Raw genomic sequence first — 25,586 nt, forward strand, 5'->3', positions numbered from 1 at the left:
GACTTTGTTGATACCGACAACATTTACCACAGTCACAGGGGATATGAGTGAAGAGACCTCGATGCTTCCTGCGAGGCTGCATATCGGCTTCAACCACAATCATCTTCCTGCTCCGAATGTTAGGTTTAGAACCGTAACATAGCGCTGATAGGATAAGAATCAAACCCACAGTCAGACAAACACAAGGCTTGACACGATATCTGAGTTTTACTTGCAGCAAGGGAAGTCCGTGCAGGGTCTTAGAGTTGTAAGCTCTTCACCTGTCATCAGCCAACTCCAACTCAGACTTCCCTCTTTGCTCCTTTTATTGTATGTATGGGGGTTACAAAACATCACGTGATTACATTCCTATAAGCATGTGCACATGTTGTGTAACGTGAGTGTGTAGGGGTTCAATGCTCTGTGCACCCTATATGAGTATGTTTGCTTTTAACCTATGTGTGTGCTAAACTAGATAAGCCAGTTCCTCTTCCCCCGAGGGGATGTGTGTTGCAAGAGAGGAATTCGTGGTTTGTGTATGTAGTAGTGACCTTTCAACGACAGTTATATACATAGACTAGTGGAAACTTTGCACACATAACAGTAACTTAATTTACACACTGACAATGAGTTACTATTTCTTCTAACACGAAGCACGTGAGCTCTGTAGCATCAGTTACCATGTTGATGTGCTCTGGTTCGGAAGTGAACCAGTTTCGTCGCACTGAAAACCCGGAGTTTAACCGGAAGTTAGACTCGTCCTGCTTCGTGGTGCAGCCCTCTGGACCAGTTCTAAGTTATACTACGAAGTATGTCTCTGTTGATGAAGGAGGAGCGTGAGACATATCAGCTCCGCTCCTTTTGGGACTGCTCACTTCACTGCCGACAGACCAACTAATAGCCGTCTTTAATTTAAAGCCAGCAGGATTAATCAAAGAGCACCACTCAATGCACAGCTCGCCGCAGGATGCCTCCCAGTGTGGGTGACCTCAGCGGGGGGGGCGGAGTCTTTCAGGGGCTTGTTTGAAAACTCCCCTCAGCGGAGCTTGGTACCGACTTGGAAGCTGCACAAAAGTAAAAAAAAAAAAAAAAAGCATTGTGGTTTGGACTCAGGCTAGATGTCGACGCAGAGGTCCCCCGTCCCCTGCAGCCGAACCGGGTGAGCCCGGGACAACCGAAGGAGAAGTGGTTTCAGTTTACTCACAGCACCAGTATCGTTTGACCATGGAGTGCCAGGTGGGTCCATTACCGCGCCATATCATCAAAAAACAACATTACTGTCACTGCTTTTAAAAGAAATAGGAGCACATCTAACAGTTGAAAAAGTTGATGTGCTGCTGACTCGAGTTGGTTTTGGGGGCTCTAACAAAAAGAAGTTATGCAGCAGAAATATGTAAACAAGTTAAACTAAGTCTGGCTCCCTTTGAGTTACCATGGCTCACTGTTGGCCATCTTGGTTAGGTTAGGTTAGGTTAGGTAGTTACTTTATTAATCCCCAAGGGAAAGTTGTTTTCGCTTAACTTAACTCGTTTAACGTTTAACTTGTATGAAGGCTGTTTTCCTCCACGGATGGGACGGAGGTGTTGCTGATTGAATCACTTCACGAAGTTGTAACCAGGAAATGTGGACACCAGCCTGCAAACAACATTGCCTATTTTTTATTTTATGGCATAGATGTTAAACTATAACGTGTTACTTCACTTTGTACTTAACAAAAATAAGTAGTGGAGAGTCTCTGTGCTTCTTTCCCCTTAACAATGTGTAAATGTTTGTACAAATTGATATTGGGATTGGTAAATCTGAATTTTTAGATCATGTAATTTGTGACCTTTTTGAGTCTCATTTATCTCCATATGATCGTCATGTATTTCCCCAAGAAAGGGGCATCAGGGTACCAGAAGAGATAAGAGAGAAAGGACAGGGACGGAAAACGACATTACTGTCATACAGCACATCTTAACAGTTTAAAAAGTTGATGTGCTGCTGTTTATATTGAAGGCAGTAAGCCAGGAATCTAGGGTGGACATATTTGCATTGTTAAACATAAATTAATTAGGTATGATTGCTTGATGTGCCTCTAAAAAAGACTTGCTGTAAATTATGTTTTTTTTTTTTTTTTTTAGCCCTTTTTTTTTTTTTAAAGTGGCAGTTTTGTATAACATTTTCCACAGGATGCATAATGCTGCACGCATGTCTGCACAGTGTTCTATGTTTAGGGTTGATGTGTCATGTAGTGTTTGGGCCTAATGCCATAGCTTCAAAACCTCAGGCATCACCCCTGCAGTGGAGAGGAAGAGGATCAGCTCAGCCCCAACTAAGATGGTGACATGAACACAGAGCCTCAGAAAAAGTGTTCAACTCTCCTATTAAAGCACCAATTTCACTGAATAACACTGGATATGTTTATTGCATATGATTCTTTAATTTAAATCCACTATAATTTTAATAAATTTCTAGGATGTAAAATGGGTTTTATGTCAAAATATTTGAAATATGCCATTAGAAAAAATATTAAACCCCTTTAAACTTTGGCAAAGCTCGATTCAATTAGGTACACAATGTTATCTTCAGAAGCGACCTAATTAGGTGGGTGCTCTATAATAGTGTCTAATGATAACAGTTTGTAACTGATGGAAAGAAAATAAGATTGTTTCATCTTATTTGCATGTGGCTCCGGAAAGTTTCTCATCTTATTTGCAAGTGGCAAGTGTAAACGAAAGTTTCTTTTCAGCATCTAATTTAAAACTCCCCTGTGTCTTCCCTGTTGTTGTATGAAAGCAGATACAAAGGAAATGGGTGTGACTCAATTGTTTGTCCGGGAACAGTGTACAGTCCGGGATGGTACGGTGGAGTGTTCACAGAATTGAATGTATTCTGTGATGCAGTCTGTCATGCTGTTGATGTCCTCCCCATGTGGTCCAGACACCACATCCCAGTCTGTGGACTCAAAGCAGTCCTGCAGGGCGTCTTTAGCCTCCTGTGTCCACCTCCTCACAGTCTTGGTGGTTACAGGCTGCCACTGCACCAGAGGGACATACTCAGGTGTTAACAGGATCAAGTTGTGTCCAGACCTATCAACCTACCAGTTAACATACTGGTGAAAAGTTGGCAGTGCTTTATCTAGAGTGGTTAAAGTCTCCAGTAACTGCCAAAAATGCACCGGGATGTTGAGTCTGCAGGTTAGACACAGTGGAGTGGATGGTGTCTACTGCTGCCTCCACGTCAGCTGATGGAGGAACGTAAACAGCGACAACAATGGCGGACAAGAGCTCCCTCGGCAAATAATACGGACGCATCCCCACGGCTAGACGTTCAGTGTCCAGGCTACAGAAATGTTCCTTCACACAAACATGGATTGCACCACCTCTTGTTCAGATACATTACAATCCCTCCTCCTTTCCTCTTACCACAACGTCTCTGTCCGCCCGAACAGTCCTGAAGCCGGGTACGGCCGCACTGTGGTCCGGGAAATTTTGAGTGCAGCCAAGCCTCAGTCTTGGTGGTGTCCCGCTAACAATGTGGGCTTCATTGACAATTGGAATACTTTTTGGGGAAAACCTGGTCTGATCCGGAGAGACGGCATCCATCCTACTTTGGATGGTGCAGTTCTTCTTTCTAGAAATAAGGCCATGTCTCTTAACAGCCCTAAAACATGACATCCCAGGGTTGAGGCCAGGACGCAGAGCTGCAGTCTTACACGCTCCTCTGCAGCTTCTTTAGAGCCGTCACTCACCCAAAACATTCAACATCCTATAGAGGTTGTGTCTGTACCCAGACCACCTATATTTAAAAAACTCAAGAAAAGATGTATCAATAAAAATGTATCCTACTATTAGAAAAATTACTCAGAGGCTGTACTCAAAATCAAACACATCGGACATTTATTCTTGCAAGAAGGAGCAAATACATGTACACTCAAAGATGTCCAGCGTTGCTCGAAGTCTCTTCTCTGTAGTTCAGCTTTTATACAGTGTGACAAACAGTTGACAGTCACCCCCACTTCCTCTGTATATCTGTTTTTGTAGATAGTACTGGGTGAGGTCGTAGGTCACAAGATAAAGGTACAGAGACGTTGTAACTGAGACTATAGAACCATGTTGTGCACAGATAAATGGGTACATCTTTCCTGAGACAATAAGAACATGTTATGCAACAGATAGACAAATATTTGACAAGTATGATGAGTTCATTATTTTTCCATCACCTACCAAATTAATGGATCAAAAAAATCTGACAATTAAAAGCGGACTATTGCATATCAGATCTCTCTCGTCTAAATCTCTGTTAGTAAATGACTTGATAACTGATCATCACATTGATTTACTCTGTCTCACAGAGACCTGGCTGCAACAGGAAGAATATGTTGGTATTAATGAAGCAACTCCTCCCAGTCATATTAATTATCATATTCCTCGAGATTCAGGCCAAGGAGGAGGAGTGGCAGCAATCTTCCACTCAAGTTTATCAATTAATCCAAAGCGAAACTTAGTTATAATTCATTTGAGAGTCTGACTCTTATTCTCTTGCACCCAAACTGGAAAGCAGAGAAACCGATTCTGTTTGTTGTTTATTGCCCACCTGGTCCTTATTCAGAGTTTCTAACTGAATTCTCTTGACTTTTTTTTTATCAGATTTAGTGCTGAGTTCAGATAAAGTGATGATAGTGGGAGACTTTAACATTCATGTTGACAAATTCTTATAGCAGAAAGCCTGGTTTAACAGAGAAAGCTGATAACCACCATCGTAGTGCCGATTATCTCTGACAGAGAGTTTCTGCTTTGTTGAGCCAGCTCAGGCAAAGAAAGCCTGGGTATTATGTTTTGATGCTTTTAATGGTTTTATGTGAAGCACTTTGAATTCCCTTGTTGTTGAAATGTGCTATACAAATGTAGCGTGATGTCAATTTAATTCGTGAGGATTAGATTTTACTCTCATTATTAGAAGGGGCACCAGTCCAATATTGGACAAATTATCAATGTTAAATCAGTCATTCATAATATAAACCGGAATTCTTGTATCGGAACTCAAATCCTTTGACATACTCAAAGTTGCCACCATGACAGAGTTAGGTCTAATTAAAGGAGTTTATTGCATAACTTCACACAGTAAATGATTAAATGGTAGATACGTTTATATGAATGAGAATGTACAAATTCGAGACTAGGCTAACGGAGAAAGCATTGAATGGGTGAATCTAGGTCTATAATGACTAATTGGTATGCCAACTCCAAAGTTCAGAACCAGCCTACTTGTGACGATTTCAACCACGGGCCGAAGGCGGGTCCAGATAGTGATGCTTTCAGGTCCAGTCAATCTGGAGTCGATTTGTGGGCATTTATTCTCGCGTTCAGTTCGGCACCTGGATTAGCTGTTGGCCCTGCGGTCCCACTGCCGTGAGTCAGGTCTTGGAAGATGCAATCGCCACGTCCCAGTCAGGATGGACGTCGGCAAGGTGGAGGCGATCTTGGGTCGGTGATTTCCAACAGTCACTAGTTATGACTTTGATGAACGCTGAGAGCTGGCCTGGCTCGTGGCGTTAACAAAAATACTAATAGTGATCGTGAATCGTCAAAAATGGGTTGAATTAAGTACTTAATCAGCGAAGTGGCCGAAGTACTTTAAGAAGTTAATTAACTAGTTTAAGTTTAACAAAAACGAGTACAAAATGACTAAGTCAAAACTTAGAAAGCTTAAAAGATAACTGAAAACTGTAAGAACAAAGACTAAAGCAAATCTAAAGGAAAACAAATCTCAAACTGTTAGAAAAATTACTCAGAGGCTTGGTTCAAAATCAAACATATCGGACATTTATTCTTGCAAGAAGGAGCAAATACATGCACCCTCAAAGAGAGGTGTCCAGCAGTGCTTCCCGTCACTCCTCCGTAGGGCAGCTCCTATACAGTTGACAAACAATTAACAGTCACCCCCAATTCCTTTGTATCTGCTTTCGTATGGTAATATTGATTAGATTTGCAGGTCACAAGATAAGGAGACTTTTCGGAGCCTGGTTGACGAGTGACTTTCTGGAGCCACAATGCAAACAAGAGGAAGAGACAAATCTTTCCTTTCCATCATATCCCTCCTGTTTATACAAAGTATAACATAACATGTACATAAAAAGGAAAAAACAAAAACCAAAAGAATCAGCATGAGAAAAATCACATTAATCACACTGCTTGACAAGAACCTTCCCGGAGCCACAATGTAAACAAGAAGAGACAAATCTTTTTTTCCCCATCACAAACGAATCTACAAGAAAACTCAAACGAATCTGATGGAAAAATAATGAATTTATATAATCTACCTGTTGCGCATAAAGTTTTGATTTTACAAAATCTCTGTATCTTGTGATCCACGCTCACACACGTACCATCTACAAAATCAGACATACAAGAGGAAATGAGAGTAACTGTCAACTGTTTGTAACGCTGTTTAAAAGCTGAACCACAAAGGAGTGATTTTGAGCATTATCTCGGGGAGAGGAGGAGGTGTCATGATGTTTGGCATGATTTGATTCAAACTATGTACAAAAGAAGTTCCTTATTTCACTTCACCAACATAACATGAGATATATCATTACAACACAGATCACTTTAAACGATAAGGTAATTTGACCTAATTACTCCGATAGTGAGGTGGAGGAGGGTGGAGAAGAGTGAGAGCGAGAGAGGAAGAGATCTTGTGGGTTAGACCATGTTAATCTCTATAGACTTAGGATATAGTTTAGTGAAACCAAAACTTTCGATATCACATTGTCAGTAGAAGAATATCATAAGAATACATGATAACAGTCTATCTAGTTAGGAATCACAAAGTCCATATTTTGCTCTTATATTTTTGGTGACTTATGACCACATGAGGGAGACGTGGCTCTTTGAGATGGTCAATACTGGTGGTCATCTGGCGTCTGGAGAATATCAACTTTGGAGTTGGTGTATTGGAGCGGTTGTGACCCAAAAGGGGATTAAAAGGGATGTCCTGTGGTTTTCGGGTGTCTCCAAAATGACATGTTTATTCATGACAGAATAGGTTGCATGACTCGCCGTTCAACATTTTAAAAATGATTACAGTTTTAGTTCATAATTCTATGATATTTCCACCACATATTCCCCCCGGTGACACACTCCCTGTATGGGTTCAGTACCACCGATAGTTTATTACTAACTCTAAACCCAGTGCTTGAGACTTTCTCACCTTAAATGGACACTTCCACCTACGTTCGTAGTTACATACTGTTATATTTGAATAAACAAATACAATAACATGAACAGGATAAATCAATTAAATGTGGTTCATAACTGACAATCGTCAATTCGACGATGAGCCTTGAGTCAATTTTCTGACCTCACGTACTTTGTAAACAGCTGACAGATCTCCCCCAAGGAAGAGGTTACTAGCTCATTGATGCAAGGGGTGCATCCCTTGCAGGATGTTATCTAACACTGGCAGGGTACGTCAATATTTCTGGTCCTGCCTTTCCCATGGATGCACTGTCCTTTGATATATATCTCTGGCTCATCCTTCATGCAGATGGGAATGACGACCACAGTACGTCTTGTTTCACTTTCAACATCACATGTGGGGTCCCGCAAGTGAGCCTTAATGGCAGTCCCACCCTGCGAACATCAATCAATGTATATATACAGGAGATATGAAATATCTGCATCCCCGAAGGACGTTATTTTCTAACTAGTCCATAAACTGTTTTCTGTAATCCTCTCTCTCTCTCTCTCTCTCTCTCTCTCTCCATTGTTCATAATGTTGATGCAGCTTTATTTTTTTCTTGTAGGTCTGCCTTGTCAGATTGAAAGGTGTTATAGGCCTCAGAAGACATATGCATTCAGGGCCACATAGAAAGGTGGGCATTAATCTTCATGTACGCTTAACATGTATTTTCTGATATTTTGTACGAAGGTAGTGCTGACCACTTAATTGCAAAATTCAATTAACAGTTTGTTGATGACTACGTGGAAATAAGGATGGACTGTTGATGTGAAGAAACAGTCCCATGTTTGTCTGGATGGTGCAGTTGTCTGATTAACTGTAATCCTGTATCACAAGACAGTCCCCATATTTCTATTGCTGCAAATATATCGGAATAATAATCCACTTCTTCTGTTCTTTACCCACAGAAAATGAAAGAATTTTTCCCACAAGGTAATGCTCACTTTTTTAGTAGACAGTAACTCTTTTGTACATCTATTCTTGAGTTTCTGTTAAGAAAATATGTAGACTTTATGTCCAGTTTATTTATCTTAATTTATTTTCCTTAAATGTTTTTCTCTTTTTAGATAACGTCACAGATTCTGGTAAGCTTGCTTCTTCTCATTTCGGTTTGTTGGTGTTCATTGTGCTTCTACTCAGTTTACATTTGGTGTCGCTCGCTGCAATGCTGTTACTGTCCCTGTAGCCCAACACACATATTTAATGCATCTCCTCAGAAAACTTTGAAAACTAACCAAGTTAGATAAATCTTAAATTTGAATTTCTTTTACATTATTTAACTCTTTTCAAACTAATTTTTGGCAACATACCTGTCTGAGTGTGTTCTGCAGTAACTGAGTGGGGCTTGTGGTTTGTCTTTGCATGTGAGGCGTTTAGGGGACATCTGTAAATTGTAGCAACAATTGTAGTAAACTGCATGCACATTGGTGCACCACCCTGTACCACAAGTAAATTCTCCAACTGTGGGAAACACGACAATAAATATGCAGCATGGTTGTACCAAGATGTAATAATGCTGTGTGTAAAAATGAAACAAAAAACTTGAACCATATTTAATTTTGAAATGTATTTAAAAAAAATTGCTATCAATAAAACGTATCGCTCAGGAACGGATTTCAATGTCGGTACTGGTACCGATATCAAAACATTTTGAAAAGTACCCAACCCTACCTGTGAAAGCAGGTTGAGTTTGGTTCAGGTTCTGGTACTATCTTCAATTATGTCATCCTTCTCACAACAAACGTCAGGTTTTTTGTTTTAAACAAAGCTTTAAGCCATAGTTTACATTGAGATGATAAAAAAAAGAAAAAGAAAGACAAAACTGAATGCAAGACACCCTGGCACGGCCACTTGCACATGCAGAGTATATAGAATGTCACAGTACCCTATCTGTTCACTTGAAGCTCCAGCTTTCTTTATTAACTCAGGTGTATTTTCTTGTTTTCTCTAAAGGCCCAATGCCCTACATTATTTTTATGGATTCACAAAAACGACATTGCTTCAGTGGTGGCATCACACGTGAGTACATTTTCTTTTAATGTACATGATATTCAGTACAGATCTTTACTCTGTTGATGCCTTACAAATATTGTTTAAAGCGACATGTGAGGCGTCAGGCGGTTATGGGCATGCATTGGATCATTTTCATTCAAACAAATGTGAAGACCATCTGTGAGATGATAAAGACAGTGGTGTAGTGCTGCCAGAGCGCACTGGAACGACGCTTTGTTTCTTCAAGTGAGGAAATGAAATGTCCACATTTTACTTGATCTGGTTGAAAGCCATTTACACGTTTTGAGTGTTTAAATATCTAAAGCGTATCATTCAAGAGAGCCAATAAAAACAAATGGAATGGTCAAATTTGTTATAATTACATTTGAGATGTATTCATTGATTCTCAACATCAACCTTGAGCCTTGCTATGATCCGCTGCTATTTGTGCTGTCAAAGTTACTGCATTATGCGGTAACACAAACCCAACACTTCCTGTATTATTTTTTTTAAATGAAACTGCCTTGCCACCGTAGGTGCAGTGGGGACACCTGAAACGAGCTTTCTGCACCCCCCCCCCCACACACACACACACTGTGTGTGCGCTGTCGCATGCATGTCACATGCACGCTCAACAAATAGCACTACACCCAGGGATATTCAGTACTGCTGAAGATGTAAGATCCATTGTGTTTGAAGGAATTATTCTGATTTAAATGTGTTTTCTTCCAGGCTTGTCTCTGCTTACAATGTGTTTCGGTCTAAAACCGAGGACTGCTTTTTACTTGTGCCATGTTTGTGAGGAAAAAATTTCACTTGACAAGATTTTGAACCACTTCCGTCCCTGGAGCCATCACAACAACTACTTTGTAAGTGTTGAATTTCATAAAAGAAATAGTCTGCGTTCAAAATTTGGAAGTGTAATTCATTTGGTATTTTGTTCTGCAGAACTACACAGACCCCAATGTACTGAATCTCTCCTGGATACCCAACAAGGAAGCCAGGGCGGTTCAGTTGGAAAAGTTCACGGAAGAAATGAATACAATTTGGGCTGGAAGGCTGCAGGTTTGTACATAGAGGCTATTGTGTACCACACAAATAATGACCATAACATGAATAGAGGTATTTTAGGAACGGAGTGGCACAATTTTGGAAGTGTATGTGGTCGAAATTATCAGCAGTAGACGGACATCTTCCAAAAGAAAAGACTTTTATCGTAAGCTAACAAAAGCTGAGCTTGTCTGCAGAGTAGCTGAATACATACAGTCAGGTGCTTTTATATGTTTTTTTATGAGTAAATCCCAACCCCCACATTGTGTGGACTGCTACCATTTTCTGTGCAGCTGTTAGCCACCCGCCCTCTTTTTCACACACTTCCAGTTTTTATTATCTTATTTTAGTCATGTCTTATCAGCACAGGTTCTGGATGAGAGACCACAAAAGCTCTTTGAAAACAAGAAGTCCTTTTTAAGGCAATAACAGTCTCTGTTATACAAACTGTGCTCAGAGTTCGGTGGTAGTGCAAGAGCTTGCATATAGTAACACGCAATCGTCTATGTATTAAGTATAGGATATACCAAAGAAAATGTTTTGTTTGGTTAACTGTGATCCGCACATTGTTGAGCTGCCCATCTTGGTGTGTGCGTATTAGTTGGCTTCAGCTCTGCGTGTTCTTTAATGAGGCAATAGGAGAGAATCGGCTGGTCTCAAAAGCATTTATTATAAAAGCAACAGAGTATCAGATCTCTAGCTAGGAGCCCAGACCATGTGTCCCTGACAACAACAGAATGTGTCAGTTCGCGAAGTCTAACTGACTGCCTGTCCCTGGCTCCTGTATTTTATAATACATCGTATAGGCATCTCTGCACGGTGAGTTGGCTGCATGCCGGTAGCCTTGGCTGTGCACCTGGCGAGCATGCCGTGATGTCGTCAACAGTTACTGCCTGCACGTTTGTGATACATGTGCCCTTATCTGTAGTTGTCCTTGAGACAGGGACGTGTGCTGCGGAGATTAGCAAACAACAGATACATGTCAGACAGTGAATATGCACAACATACAGCTCTTACTTGCTTGTTCACAAAGCAGCAATCTGTGTTGATGTGACTGAACACTGAAAGTCTTTCTGGTCATGCTTTTCCTCTTAGTCAGTGAAGCACTACGCTGCTACGTTGTAGTAATATTCTTGATGGTTGCACAGCAATGTTATATGATGAGACAGTGATGTTTTTTGGAAAGCCTTTTTTAAATTACAGATTATGTGTCCTCACCTCATTTTCTCTTTGCAGATGTTACATTTACCTGAAACTCTTCTGGGAAACCTTAAATCAAAAACCTACTCTGAAGGTAGGCTATGTAATTTTAAGATTTATTAGTATAGTATTTATTTTAGAATATAATTAACCTGTATGTAATATGTATGTCATATTCTTCTCCGCAGTGATGGAAAGTCTAAATGAAAACAACAAGCTTCTTGAGCTGTTTCAAGGTGTGTGCACTTTTTTCTCAGTAATTAGTCTAGCAAGTTATTAAGTTGAAATGGTCCTTCAGAGACTTTTAATAGACGACGAGATGTTTTTTTGGACTTTCTGTTGGTGCAGCAAGAAATGATCTGATATGTGTACACCACATGAACATGGTCAAACAAAGACAGCCTTACTTCTGTGTCATCAAAGAGAAAGTCCAAATGTAAAGGATGAGCCCTGAAGAGTTTATAAGAAAATAGCGTAAAGGCTTGTGTGAGTGAGTGAGTGAGTGAGTGAGTGAGTGAGTGAGTGAGTGAGTGAGTGAGTGAGTGAGTGAGTGAGTGAGTGAGTGAGTGAGTGTGTGTGTGTGTGTGTGTGTGGTGGGGGGGGGGGGAATCCCAGGGCCTTAATCGGGTTTATAGTTGTTTTCTCCGTGTAAAATGCAAAATCAGATTCTGGAAGAGTCCAATGCTTTGTTTCAAAGTCGTTTGAGACTTTATATGCAACTTTCAGATGTGTTTTGACAAAGTCTTGGCGAGAGGTCCAGAGCCTTCTTCCTGGCCCAAGGCTGGACCTTTTGACCCGACACTGTGACATGTAATCAAAACAGTTGCCCTTTTGTTGTCATCATTACTTTGTACAAATCATTGTACCTGTTTAATTTATTGATGGAACATTTTACAAAATGTAAATTTTGGTTTATATCATTTACTCTTTCTTATTTTGTTTTTTGTTTACGGTTCATCCTCCCTAATCTATTTAATTTTATTTGTTTCAGTTGGCCAGCCAAAGCGGATGATGATAGAAATGTACCAAACAGACAGCAACAGGGAGCATCCACTTCTTGGTCAGTTAATGTATTGATAGTGTTGCTTAAAGGTTTGTAAACCCAGAAAATGACTTAAATCGTCTTTAAATTTTCACACAAATCCGAAGAATATGTAATGAGAACAACTGAAAAAGAGCAACTAACCTAACACACCTGTCTTTGGTCTGTGGGAGGAAGCCATAGCACCAAAGAAAACCCACAAACTCCACACTATCTAGCCAAGGTTCAAACCCAGAACCTGTGGTTAGCACAACTACAGGTGCAAGGCTTAAGAGATGCTTTGTAACTTTTTCCAACCTGATGAGCATCAACAGCATTTTCCCTGTCCTTCAAATATCACGGGCCATGATTATCACCCCATTAGTTGAAAACCCCTGACTTTAATTTCACCTTCAACTCAGCTGCTTATCCCAGAAGTTCACACACTTTTGCCACTCACAGATATGCAATATTGGATAATTTTCCTCAATAAATAAATGGTCAAGTATAAAAAAATTTTTTAATATGTTCTCTTTATGTACTTTTAGGACTTTTGTGAAAATATGATGATGTATTAAGTCATTTATGCAGAAATATAGAAAATCTAAGGGGTTTAAGCACCATTGTATCAGAAGACCTGGCGATTTCACACAATATCCAAAAAATATATTTCCAAAAGTGTAGATGCATCTCCTGACATTAAATGTGTATTTTTTGTAATTTAGTCACTCATTTTGAGGAATACTTATCCATCTCTGTCTTTACAGTGAAAATAAAAAATAATAATACCAAAGACAACAAAATGAATTGATTCAAGGAAGGATTTTGTCTTTGAACAGATGCACTTTTGATGCAGTGTTTGCTTGCTTGTTGGCCTTCAACGGCTATTTCTTGGGATAAAATGTCTTCCTTTTTTCCATCTTCTCTGATTTTGGCCTTGTAGGCATGCAGCACATTGTTGAATGCATTTGTAGTGGACCACCTGAGAAGAGACATTACCTTTGCATGCTCTGCAGCCTAACGGTGTCCACCAACATGATCATCAGACATATCCTGAGCTTTGACCACCTCTTCTGCTACTTTGTAAGTGTCCAAGAAATCAAAGAGAATATTAATACAAATTGTCATCCATGAACATGATGAATAACAATTTGAAGAATTTAAAATGGGCACAGTTTGGAGAAAGCTGTAAGATAAGATGAGGTTTGAGAAGAGATTTTATAAAGAGGGGGCAGTGGCTTTGCTTGAAACGCTCTATTGGAGGATCTGAAGCCGCGATAAGAAAGTTAAAATGTCATAAGTACACAAGTACATGTTGGACTATGTTGAGGAAAATAATGGAAGGATTCTCCAGTTTGATATTTTTACTCATCTCTTACTTGTTGTTAGATTAAAGCACACAAAAATGAACACATGAGTGAGAGTTGTTTCCAAGTCAGTGGTAATCAGGATTTATTGAACGCCTCGATAAATCAAGTACATCCCTTTTGAAAAATGGACAACATGCCTTTGAAGCTCAGTCTTTTACATGCTTCTACTAAATATTCCTCTTTGTGTATATTTTGATTATAATTTGTGCTGCTTTTCTATCTGTGCAGAAAGCTTTTCATCCCTCTACGTTGAAGTCAAAGGAGTGCTACTCTAGGTGTACTGACACTGACCTTTTCAACATGATGCTTGATTTCTCAAAGCAGTCGGAGAGTATTCATACAACTGAAAATACTGCTATAAAGGTAGGATTAGTTTACAAAGTGTTACGGCCATTTTTCCCAAACTCATACAAAATGAATGCGTCGATGTTAAAATGTATGACATTTTGTCACAGCAAGTGAGCCTGGAGCCTGCTGAATTCAAGTCGGTGAAGTCCAAGGGTTATGCAGAAGGTTGGTGTTTATCATTCATGTCTTGGTTTACTGTATGTTGTATTTGACTGAATGAACTGTGTCTACGAAGAAACCCCCCCTCAAAAAAAAAAAAAAAGCTCCGGCTTTTCTAGTGGACTGTTGCCAAAAGGAATCATTCCTGTGGTCAATTTTGTATATTTTCAACCCTTTTTCAAGGACTCTGAACATACTCAAAAAGGCCAAGATCGATTTTTTTTTTTCTCTCCCAAAGGCAGATGGTAGTGTTTGAGCACATACCGATCAGTTAAAGCTGCTCTAGTAGTTTAAAAATTAACCTGAAGTCTACTACCTGAAAGATGCAACAACTGCAAACGATTCACTATTACATGTACCTAGACCCACATATTTACGCAGTGAATTTGGGTTTGAAAACACCAGGCTAACTTTACCATGCAACATATTTAAAATAAAAAGAATTTGTCTTGTAATGAAAATTACAATTATTACAAGAATAAATTGTAACTTATGAGCTTCAAACTAAGTTTACTGCCAAGAACCTTTAATGATGTTTCACTAATTGATCATTTGGTCTCTTTTAGCTTTGAAAGAGCTTGAATCCATCACAAAGAGCCACTTGACACCAAGCATCACACCACAAAAGAAGCTGGGTATGTAGCCTGTCAGTACTCATCTGTGCTTCACACCAGTTGAGACTGAAACATCTGTGGTTTATATGGCTGAGCCTTTTGTGTAGCACCATTGCTGGGAACTGTCTTATTGTCTAAGGTCTATTGAAGTTAATTGTTGTACAAGTTGTATGTGTGTATATTATGCACAAGATCAGTTCAATGTCCTCGCTCATGTTTGACTGTATTTATAGTATCTTGGGAATATAAAAATAGGCCCCTCCTGTGTTTTAAAGAAGTTATATGACTTGTTACAGATGGCAGTTAAATTCACTGAGTTGATAGACTCCAGGAAAGAGATGACATCCTCAATTTCTTCTTTTATTTAACTCTAACAACCAAACCCTTATTTATTTTTTTTACACAGAAGCATCGTACGGACTGCACTGTCAGGTGATTCATTATAATTTCTCTAAAATATCCCACATCTTATGAGTGTACAGCTGCCGTCTTTTTAAGAACACAAGTGTGTCCAATTCACTGTACTTTAACTTGTTTCTAATTTAATGATTGTGTCTCTTTGTGGCAGAACTGCAGTAACACCTTTCAGAGTTCAACTCATTATGTACATCATTTGCAAACCTTGCACCACCACAAGGTACCAGTATGTTACTTTTTTGTTTTGTTTTTATGGCTTGTTTTTATGTGAAGCACTTTGTAACGTGAATTCAGAAAGTCTTATATAACTTAAGATGATGATGATGGTGATTATTATCATTATTATTTGAATTATGAACATTATTATTAAGTTTTAATTTCAACACAATCTCTCAAAAAAGGGATCTGTGTTCAATAGTAACATGATAAAAATTTTACCCGGCATTGAAAGCTGTTCCTCATGTTCTTTCACAGATGCTGAAGAAACACTTTGTTCATCAAGGTAAAACTCATTTTCCTGTCATTAGTCATATTGTTGTGCATTGTAAAATGCACCTGTATATAATGATTTATTTCTCACCTTCTTACAGATCTCAACAGCTCATCAGGTACACTTCCCTCCTCCTATTAAAATATTCTGCCAATTTTTTTTTCTTTCATACTGCAGAACTGATGTAACTTCACAGTGAGCTTTTCATTTGAACATGATTCATAAATATAGTGTCAGTGTTTTACAATTTCCTCACAATGATTTCCAAAAATACCAGGTGTTCATCTTTGAAAATGCTTTTTGTGTTTGAGGCACCTAGTTTGAGGTAGTTTTTATTGAATTTGACTTGACTTTTTTTTCCTCATCCATTTTTCCTTTAAGTTTCACTCCATCTGGGCTTTAACTCTTTTTTTATTGAGACCTTGAAGAGTAATCAACCGCCAATTGGTAAGATCACCCATTTCTTATAATTTTTTGCACGATGTTAACCAACAAAAATATTACATTTCATTTTTGTAATTTTGTTTTTTTTAGGTACAGCCCTTGTTGTGGCGTGTGTCACCTCAGAGCGGGACGATTATGAACCAATATATGTGTGCTTTGCTTGTCGGGACTGTTTCTTCACGTCCTCTCTCGTGAAACACTTTGACTCTCAAAAACACCATATACAAACACTGGTGAGCTTACATCCGAGTTATGATTTTCTTAAATGGTTTGTGTCGGTCACATTAATGAGGATTCAGTTCAAGTGACGGATACCAGTACCACAAACAGGTGTTTGGATTGTGTGAGATTTCTTAAATACACATTCAAACAAATGATATGTTATGATTATTTGACTTCATACATGTGTAAAATCTGAAAGTAACAGCTGGTGTCCTGTGAAAATCATATCAAGTAAGCTGCAGCTCATTTTAAGTTAGCCTGCCACGTTGTTCTGTGTTTTCTTCCTTTTTTTGTTCTTTTTAAAAAAAAAATAAAAAAATGTTTTTATAAGTGATGAGACTTTTTCTCACACTGTTGGTTTTCCAATGGCTTTATTAATTTTTTTTTAGATAATCCATCCATCCTAGAAGAAGCGCCTGTTTGTCATAACTGCTAATTCAAACGCAATAGATGCAGCTGATTTTGATGAAATGTAGCATTATTTGTAATGGCCAGCTGTTGTTCTCTAATCTTAGCTGTACCTGAATCCCTGGCGGCTGCCTTTTGCCTGGCAGAATCACCTGAAGGACACAGACCTGAGGTCAATGGCGTGGGAAGAGGAGAAGGAAAGAGGAACAAAGAAAATAATTCTGAAGGTTAAATGCAAATTCCAGTCAGTCATCCGTTTTCTTTGCCTTGTGTGTCTAACTAGCAGTACCACAATAAAGTTTGTTAATGTAACAGAATAAAAAGGTTTGGTTTCTGCAGTCTGTAGCATTTTCTTTAGTTATAAGTAATCAAGATTTTTTTTTTTTTTCTCAGGTTCTTGATATTCCAGCTGGAATATTTTTTACCCTCAACCCTTGGAGTTACACAGCAGGTAAGAACTGCTCAAATACAGCAAGGGACATAAACTCCTTGGATTTTTCCTCTGCAGTTAAACCCTTGTTTTAGTAGAGGCTTTGTTCTGTCAGTTTCTTTGTGCCTGTACATTTTACCAGATTTCTATTTTGTCACAAAAAACATTGATTTATGCTCTGTAGGATTTTTTTTTTTTTAAACTGGTTTTCATGTATGTGCCACGACACCTACTTCAGAAAAAAAAAAAAACAACGAAAATTAGACAGTTTGAGCTTATTACGTTGTCTCATTCTTTAATTGAACTGCAGTGATGGAGAACCTTGCACTGTACCACATTCTCTTAAAGCATGAAGGTGAGTGATGAAGTTATTTCTTAGTCTTGAATTACATTATTTAAGTTTTCTGCCTTGATTACTTTCATCTAACTTGTGCTTGTCTTTTTTACGCTTGTACAGTTCCAAAGTGTGAGACATACAGCAAACTCCAAGAAAACGAGAGATTTCCTCAGCTTGGTGAGTGTTACTGGAGTAATTAAAATTATTATTTATTTGTTATTTAAATATTCAAAAGTGCACTATGCATTTTTTTGATTTGTGTTACCCCCTCATTGTAGGCAAACAGTTCCTGGTCAGGTACATTGTCGGTAGGGAGCACAACACAGAAGTGCGATTTTTGTGTTTGCTCTGTGAGAGGAAGCTGTCAAATGATGAATCTGATGTCCATGTGTTCAGCTGGGAACATGTTGCAACATTTCTGGTGAGTATTTTTTAGTCTTAACTTCTCTTTTGTGTTGTTTTTTCCATTAATGGTATTTTGGTCCTTTTGATGCCTAAGGCTTCAATTGATCATTTACTCAAAGAGTTTTGTGCAAAGGCAGATAAACAGTAGCAGGGATATAGTGTAACGGGCATCCATGGCCGTCAAGTCTTATACCTTCATTTAATATGACTGAAGTAAATTAAAACCCTGCATCTATAAATGTTATTGCTGTGGGTTTTATTGGACCTTTGTGCAGAATTTCATACCATGGTTGAAATTACCTGGTTGAAATCTCGGGGAATACATTGCTGTGGTTTTCATCTTAAAGATAGTACTCTGAGTGTCTGAAGGTAAATTTGTGTTTTGTTTTCAGACATTGCAGCTTTGCCTTTTGGTGTCCCCACAGAGATCAGTTGTGGGACCCATTTTATACACTGCAGCCACTAGTACAGATTATCAGTGGTTTTAGCAGCATCTATCATTTCTACGCTGATGACATCCACTTATATTTTTCATTTAAACCTAATAAGCCTCATAAACTGAACAACGATTTCAATGCAATTTGGAACTGGATGACAAAGAACTCTGCAGTTAAATGCAGACAGGCAGAAATCCTGATTATTCCTGCTGATAACTTTCATTCATTGGCCTGGCAGAACCTTGGTGCCTTATTCTCAACCTCTGTTTAGTCTGGGGTGTTTGACCAGACCAGAAGATTTGACCCGTGCAGTAGGTTGTGACTCGATCACCTGAGAAACATCAACAAACTTACATCTGTTCAGTCAGCAAATGAAATTGAGATGCTAATAGATGCTTTAATTCTTATTACCTTCATTTCATACATTTACCCATCCCAACACATGGGCCCCTGTTACGCACCTTTTAACCTCCCAATACAGGCTTGTTGTTCATTTTAATTGGTGTCTGTTGTAGTGGTCAATTTCGGGAGACAGTCACAGATGAGGATGGAGTCGAAGATCAATACAAAAGAATTCTTTATTTATTTATTGGTGTTTACAGAAAGCTCACCGGTGACTAGTTTATATCTGTGACTAGCAGGGAGCATATCTAGAGTTCAGCTCCACCATAAGTAATTTCAATAGCCACAACAGGGTAAAAATATATAAGCTGCTATAATAGTATTTTATGCTATGTTAGATAGCATAACAAAAAGGCAACATGAAACCCCCAGGAAATCTGCTCTCTGAATACAGAAAAGTGACAACAATCTCATCATCATACAGACCATCACAGGAACGAAATGGGTACATGTAGTTTTTGGCAGGAAACGTGTGAAACTGCCAGTAAAGTAATGGCCGTGTGGTAGGGTTGTTAACACTTGTCGTTGTCTGTCAATATAGTAATTAGTATTGTTTAATGGCCCAATACCCTCCTCTAACTAGTATTCCCTAAATTAACCATGAAGTGACTTATTTTTGCGCTGAGCAAGTATATCTCTACCTTTCACCACAAACGTTGCCGTGTCATGTCAGACCTACTTCTCGGAGCTCTCAAAAACATCCAACTTTCCAAGTGTGAAATTCTCAGTTCGATAAGTATCCTTCGAGTTCACCGGGAACTACTTCTGAGAAACACAAGCTGAAGCTGTTGGAGAAGCTCTCACAGTTTCCTGTCTTTGAAATGATTTCTGACTTTATATTAAACTGTGGACAGTGTCCATGTTATTCATTTAATAGTGTGCTTAAAACTACCATTTTACTACAACTACTTAATTATTTATTTATTTATTTATTCATTAAGATACAAAAACTGATGCAAGCAGATCCCCAGCAAATAATGAACTGTTGTTAATGCATGGCTGTGTTTCTGTGTAGACCCGGTTCCACCCAGACTCACTGAATGCCAGCATTGATAGTGCTCAGGCCTTACTGGACTTGGCAAAACTGGCAGGACGCATTCACAGAATAGCTTATGTACAGGTACTCTATAGCAGAATTTCTCTACCATTCGTCTCTAGTATCTCCTCTACCTATGCACTTATGTGTATCAATGTTTTCTGCCCTCTAAGGTAATCGACACTATCGTCAGGGAGCCATGCTCCTATAGCAAAAGTGAGTAGTGTGTTGTGACGAACGTTCCTCGTTGTCATCTGTAGCTATAACTGTCATCTTGACTGTTCTTAATATGGCTTTGTTCCAGCATTATCCATTTTGGAATCTGCAAAGAGAAGAGATGGGAAAGGACGCCTCACACCCGACATTAAACTGGGTGCGAAGCTGGGTAAGTCAAGACAAATGCATTAACTCAATGATAGAGGTTTGCAGTGTGACACAAAAATACATCTGTTTTTTGGAGTTCCTATGCTTGGGTTCCCTCAGTGGGAAATCGTAAGGGTAGATTTGGTTGACTGGAAGTCCACGTCTGCTAATCTCTTCCCCTCGTCCTTCATTTGTTTTTACAGATTGGATTCTTGATGATACAGTGCAGCTAATTATAATCAAATACATAATCTCTCAGTTCTCAGGATTGTAAAACAAGTGGAAAAGGACCACGTGAGAGACGATAATCAGAGCAGCAGCAGCAGCAACAACAACGAGCTGTGTGACAAAGGAGGTGAGAAGGAGACGCCTACACCAAGTGAAAACAGATCAGAGATGAGAAGAGAGGAGAAAAAGACTGCAGGTGAGACATGCCAGGAGATAAAGGAGAAGCCAGAAGAGCCTACAACGAGAAAACCAAACGAGGCGCTCCCAGAAACCTGCACGAACACGGACAAAGATGATGGAGCAGAGACTGGATCAGAAAGGAGCACAGACAGCGAAGTTGTCCCAATGGAGGTCATGAATTCCATCGATAACAAAAGAAAAAGGTTGAACAGCAGGTCTGAAAAATCAAAAGAGGACAGATGTCCTGATGAGGATGGTGGCAGAGAAATGAGCCATAAAAGACAGCGGTTCATCTGTGAAGAAGAAACATCCTGTGAAGAACCCACAAAAATATCAAGAAGTGGACAAGACGAGAACGCAACAGATGTGGAACAGAGTAACAAGGCAGCCACGGATAAAGGTATGTTCCTGAGTGTATTCAAGTTAGCAGAACATTTTCTTTGGTGTTTGTGTGAAAATGGCTCAGTCTTGGTGGTCAGTGGCTATTTTGAAGAATATGGCTATTAAGACCAGCTGTGATTGTCCAAAAATTATATTAGCATTATGTTGATCATGGAGAGGTTTGTTCAACCCGCTCAAACCTTATGACATTGTGGTAGATTTTCTTTGAACAGACTGGTCACAGATGAGGTTGGAATTGAAGATCACTCTCATCAGAATTCTTTATTGAACATGCAGCATGGAGAGAAGCAGGCTGGTTTCAGTTATGCTTTAAGCAACATTCCATTTGTGTCATCTGTTCAAACAGATGTCATTTGTGAATAGCAGTGTGTGTGTGTGTGTGTGTGTGTGTGTGTGTGTGTGTGTGTGTGTGTGTGTGCGCGCTGTCAGTTTGTGCAATCAAGTGTATAGTCTCGCAACAGAGTGGGAATATATACTTTATAAGTTTTGTTGAGCCTGCTCATAAACTGCTATCATATTATGTATAATGTTATCAATCCTAACATTTATATACAGGAGATATGAAATATCTCCACAATACCCATCGACACAGGCAGAAAGTCGCTTTATAGCATTTGCACTTTTGTTCGCCGTCAACTTTATTATTAGTTATTTATTATTCTGACTTCCGCCGCTGTTTTTCCGTCACTAACTATTTCTGCATACTTCAACCAATTGGTTAGTACCTAATCCTGACCCTAACTATCAAACTGTTCAGCTTTTTGAGGACATTTCTGCTCTTATTTTTCTTTTTTCTGCTATTTTTCACTATTCAACTTTTTTCAGCAAATATTTTAACTTGTTCTGCTAATTATACTATTAAGCATTTTATGATTTTCTTTTGCCATTGAAATGAATGGAGAGAATGTTCAACTCCTCTAAAACTGCCTCCTTCAGCATACTTTCACCTAGAAACACCATTCAAACTTTAAATGGGTACCAAGCCCTTCAGCTATTACCGCATCACTCAACTTTTTCTTTTTTAGATCTTTTACAGTTTTTGAATGAGATCAGTTGAAGTATCATAAAGTTTTTGGCCCATTTTTCAGTTTATAATGGGTGTGTATTGCGCCAGTTGGAGTGGGTGATGTCATCTCCAGAGTGCACCAGGTTGGAATTAGTTTCATGAGTTTTTCTCTGTAGACTGCCAAAATGGCCACAAAATTGAACTCTACCAGCATAATTTATACACCATATTGTAGGGATTTTTGTTAGCTTTCACCCAGTATGCGTCTTATTACAATCGGACTTAAGGTTGTTGAGCCATCAGTCTCCATGTGGTAGAAACTCAGCCCAATTCCCCATTAACTGCGATATTAAAAAAAATTTGGCACTTAAGCAGATGGCTCCTTTTCTCTAACGTGCTCCCTTGTCCTTATCTTTTACACTTTAAAAATACAATTCCTTCAGCTTTTAACTACCAAGGTTTGATTCTCCAAAGGGGGTTTTATCTGCCTTTATGCAAAACTTCAGCAACTTCCTTCAGCTTTCAGCTTCAAAGTTTTGATTCTGCATTTTAGCAGTTTCTTTTCAACAACTTCCTCCTTTGGTTTCAACTTGCTCCAATTTTAAAATTCCTCCAGCTTTCAACTTCCTTAAGATTTTAACTTACAAGGTTCCACATTTCACTTCAGCCAATTTTGCATTGTTTCAGCAATATCCTTTAGCTTCAAAATTTTCATTCAGCTTGTCTGTAAGACCTTTGAACCATTTTCCCATGAATGTAGCTGAGGTTTTTTTTTTTTTTTTTTTTTTTTTAGCTTACAGATTCAATGTTTCGATTGTCCATTTTAACAGATTTTATCAGCAATTTCCTTCAGCTTTTAACTCATAAGGTTCCACTTTTCACTTTGTCATTTAGCATTTTTTGAGTAATATCCTTCAGCTTTCAGCAAATTCAGCAGTTTTTGAAACTCATTTCAGCATAGCATTCACACTGCATTTTCTACTGGAAATTAATTTTCTAGTAGAAAGTGCAAATAACATTTTGTTATGTTACAGCCTTATTCCAAAATGGATTCAATTAATTTTTTTCTCAAAATTCTACACACAAAACCCCATAATGATAACATGAAAGATAATTTTTGCAAATCTATTAAAAACAAAAAAAATCACAAGTACATAAGTACTCACAGCCTTTGCCATGACACTCAAAATTGAGCTCAGGTGCATCCTGTTTCCACTGATCATCCTTGAGATGTTTCTACAACTTGATTGGAGTCCACCTGTGGTAAATTCAGTTGATTGGACATGATTTGGAAAGACACACACCGTCTATATAAGGTCCCACAGTGAACAGCGCATATCAGCGCACAAACCAAGCCATGAAGTCCAAGGAATTGTCCTTGTCCATTCGGTACATCTGGTCAAACATCTAGATGGGTGGTGAAAGGTGTGAAAAGAATGCTGTAACTTTTTTTTTTTTTTTTTTTCTTCCTTCCTTCCACTTCTTTAGTACTGATTTTGGTTAAAACTAATTTGTTGTGATTAAATGAGCAAATCAGAAATTGTGCAGCATTTCTTCAGCATTGTCCATCATTTTCACAGCCATGCAGTCTGAGCAGTACAGCAGGCGTGAGCTCCTTCTGACCTCCACTCCATCCTGTGTTAAACTAAAGGACACCTCGGTAACTATTCATGACATCTCTTCTACGACGGGCAACTTCCAGGTCAGTGAAGTTGGTGTTGGTTGGTTCCAAAAAATTAAGAAAATTTCCTCTTCTTCCATTTGTCATAAAGAATGTGAAATTGCATGTCGTGCTACTGACACTGCAGAGTCCGAAATAAACGCTGCCCCAATGGCCTGGGGCTAGTCAAATTTTATGCAGGGCAAGTTTGGGATATGTATGTTTTAGATGATGTCATTGTTTTGAACATGCGTGATGGATGAAATGCATGGTGATTTGGTGAAATACACATTGGAAAGGCTCTCTAAGTCAGCAGCAAGTTGGCAAAAGAAACTCGAGTTCTACTTTTGTTGAAACCACATTCCTGAGTGGAAAACATCCTCTGCATGTAGGGTTTTACCGCAATTAATCTTAATTTATTTGAAAATCCTCATTAATGAATTTGGTGTACCATCCAAAATCAAAAAAATAAGGCTTTTATCCTGTTATCAATAAGTAATCAGTCAACATGAATCTACTTTGATTTATCAGAAAGTTATTCATGTGACAACATTTGGATCTAATTGTATTTATTGAATGCTTTAACACAATTGTATGAATAGTGTGAATATGGGAGTGTTACACAAACGTGATAATTATAATGATGTCACAAATATACCAAAAACAAATTTTCGTGAGCTAACTTGGTGGAGTGAAGGAGGGAATATTGAAGACAGAGCTAAGGTAAGTAATGTGTTTTGAAATGAACTTAGTTGCGTTTGATAAGCTATTGCGACGTCACACTTGATCAAAGACATTGTCCTACTGTTGATGAAGATCACAGGGCTGGAGAGTGTTGTCCAGTCGGCAGTGGCATTTGGGCATCAGGAAATGTGTAGATGATCAATTTGACAGCTATAGAGTTTTTAAAGGTGATAGTTCAATCCTGGGGAAAGTGAACAGAAAGGCTTAAAAAAACAAAATGGCAGTCTAATGAATATACAGTGAACCCTCGCTATAACGCGGTTCACCTTTCACGGTCTCGCTGCTTCACGGATTTGCATCGTGCATTGAAATCACATTACGACTATATGTAACGTAGATATATTTAATGTCCAGTTCTATCTATTTCAATTGTAAAATAAAGGTTACTACTTCACGGATTTCGCCTATCACGGTTTCTATTTGGAACGTAACCCCCGCGAAAAACGAGGGTTCACTGTATATATATTTTTTTCATTTTCAAGATGGTGGACATGGAGAATAATGATGTTTCAGGAGACTCTGAGGCAGATCAAGATAAAACGGCAAGGTGTATGGATGAGCCCCCAGTCAGTTCACACATCTGTCCGACTGTTAACACAACTAGTGAAGAAACATTGAGTCGACACGTGTCCACAAATGGGACAAACGCAACCCGTTTACCTCCTGAGTCCACAAGAAGTGACTCCAAAGATGATATTTCTCCAAACACTGCAGAGTCATTGAAATTTGAAACCTCTTCTGAAATGACAGCAGTTGGCTCCATTTGTACTGCAACGGCGTCTAAAGGTAGAGCAGCAGCCTCATTCAAACTCCAAACCTCCACCACGAGGGCACCCATCTCGGATATGTCAACCACAAAACCTGCAACACTGTCCAGACCACTCGACACCAGAGGTGGAGCTGCATGCAAGGTGAAAGCCGATTCTTCTAACGCTGCAGCCACTTCGCCAACAGGGTCCAAGGTGGTGCACGGAGCCTCCTGCATAACTGCACCTTCCTCTAAGATGAAAAATGCTCC

At 39.0% G+C, this 25,586-nt stretch overlaps 1 protein-coding gene across 1 annotated transcript; it reads left to right on the forward strand.

Moving 5' to 3' along the window:
- The first annotated feature begins 922 nt into the window (after window positions 1–922).
- On the forward strand, window positions 923–24,764 carry LOC138619518 (uncharacterized). The gene is made up of 30 exons (XM_069696070.1): window positions 923–1,215; window positions 7,769–7,837; window positions 8,112–8,136; window positions 8,271–8,288; window positions 9,157–9,222; window positions 9,928–10,064; window positions 10,144–10,260; window positions 11,482–11,539; window positions 11,634–11,681; window positions 12,437–12,505; window positions 13,410–13,549; window positions 14,065–14,199; window positions 14,292–14,349; window positions 14,910–14,978; window positions 15,364–15,389; window positions 15,526–15,600; window positions 15,849–15,876; window positions 15,965–15,982; window positions 16,246–16,311; window positions 16,399–16,541; window positions 17,046–17,165; window positions 17,332–17,389; window positions 17,679–17,723; window positions 17,826–17,882; window positions 17,984–18,126; window positions 19,965–20,069; window positions 20,159–20,201; window positions 20,290–20,370; window positions 20,608–21,156; window positions 23,745–24,764. The coding sequence occupies exons 1-30, from the start codon at window positions 1,204–1,206 to the stop codon at window positions 24,008–24,010; spliced, it is 2,844 nt and encodes a 947-aa protein (XP_069552171.1). The 5' UTR covers window positions 923–1,203; the 3' UTR covers window positions 24,011–24,764.
- Window positions 24,765–25,586: the final 822 nt, after the last annotated feature.

This window comes from Brachyistius frenatus, unplaced genomic scaffold (genome assembly GCF_029030835.1).
Source record: "Brachyistius frenatus isolate BFR_SWC_R1_liver_20210118 unplaced genomic scaffold, ASM2903083v1 Contig_2, whole genome shotgun sequence".
Classification (NCBI taxonomy): Eukaryota; Metazoa; Chordata; class Actinopteri; family Embiotocidae; genus Brachyistius; species Brachyistius frenatus.

Bases quoted from the DNA above. Each gene is read 5' to 3' on its own strand.
- LOC138619518 (XM_069696070.1), top strand. The intron at 20,070-20,158 runs GTACTCTATAGC...CTGCCCTCTAAG, and splicing joins ACAGAATAGCTTATGTACAG to GTAATCGACACTATCGTCAG. The intron at 20,371-20,607 runs GTAAGTCAAGAC...ATAATCTCTCAG, and splicing joins TAAACTGGGTGCGAAGCTGG to TTCTCAGGATTGTAAAACAA.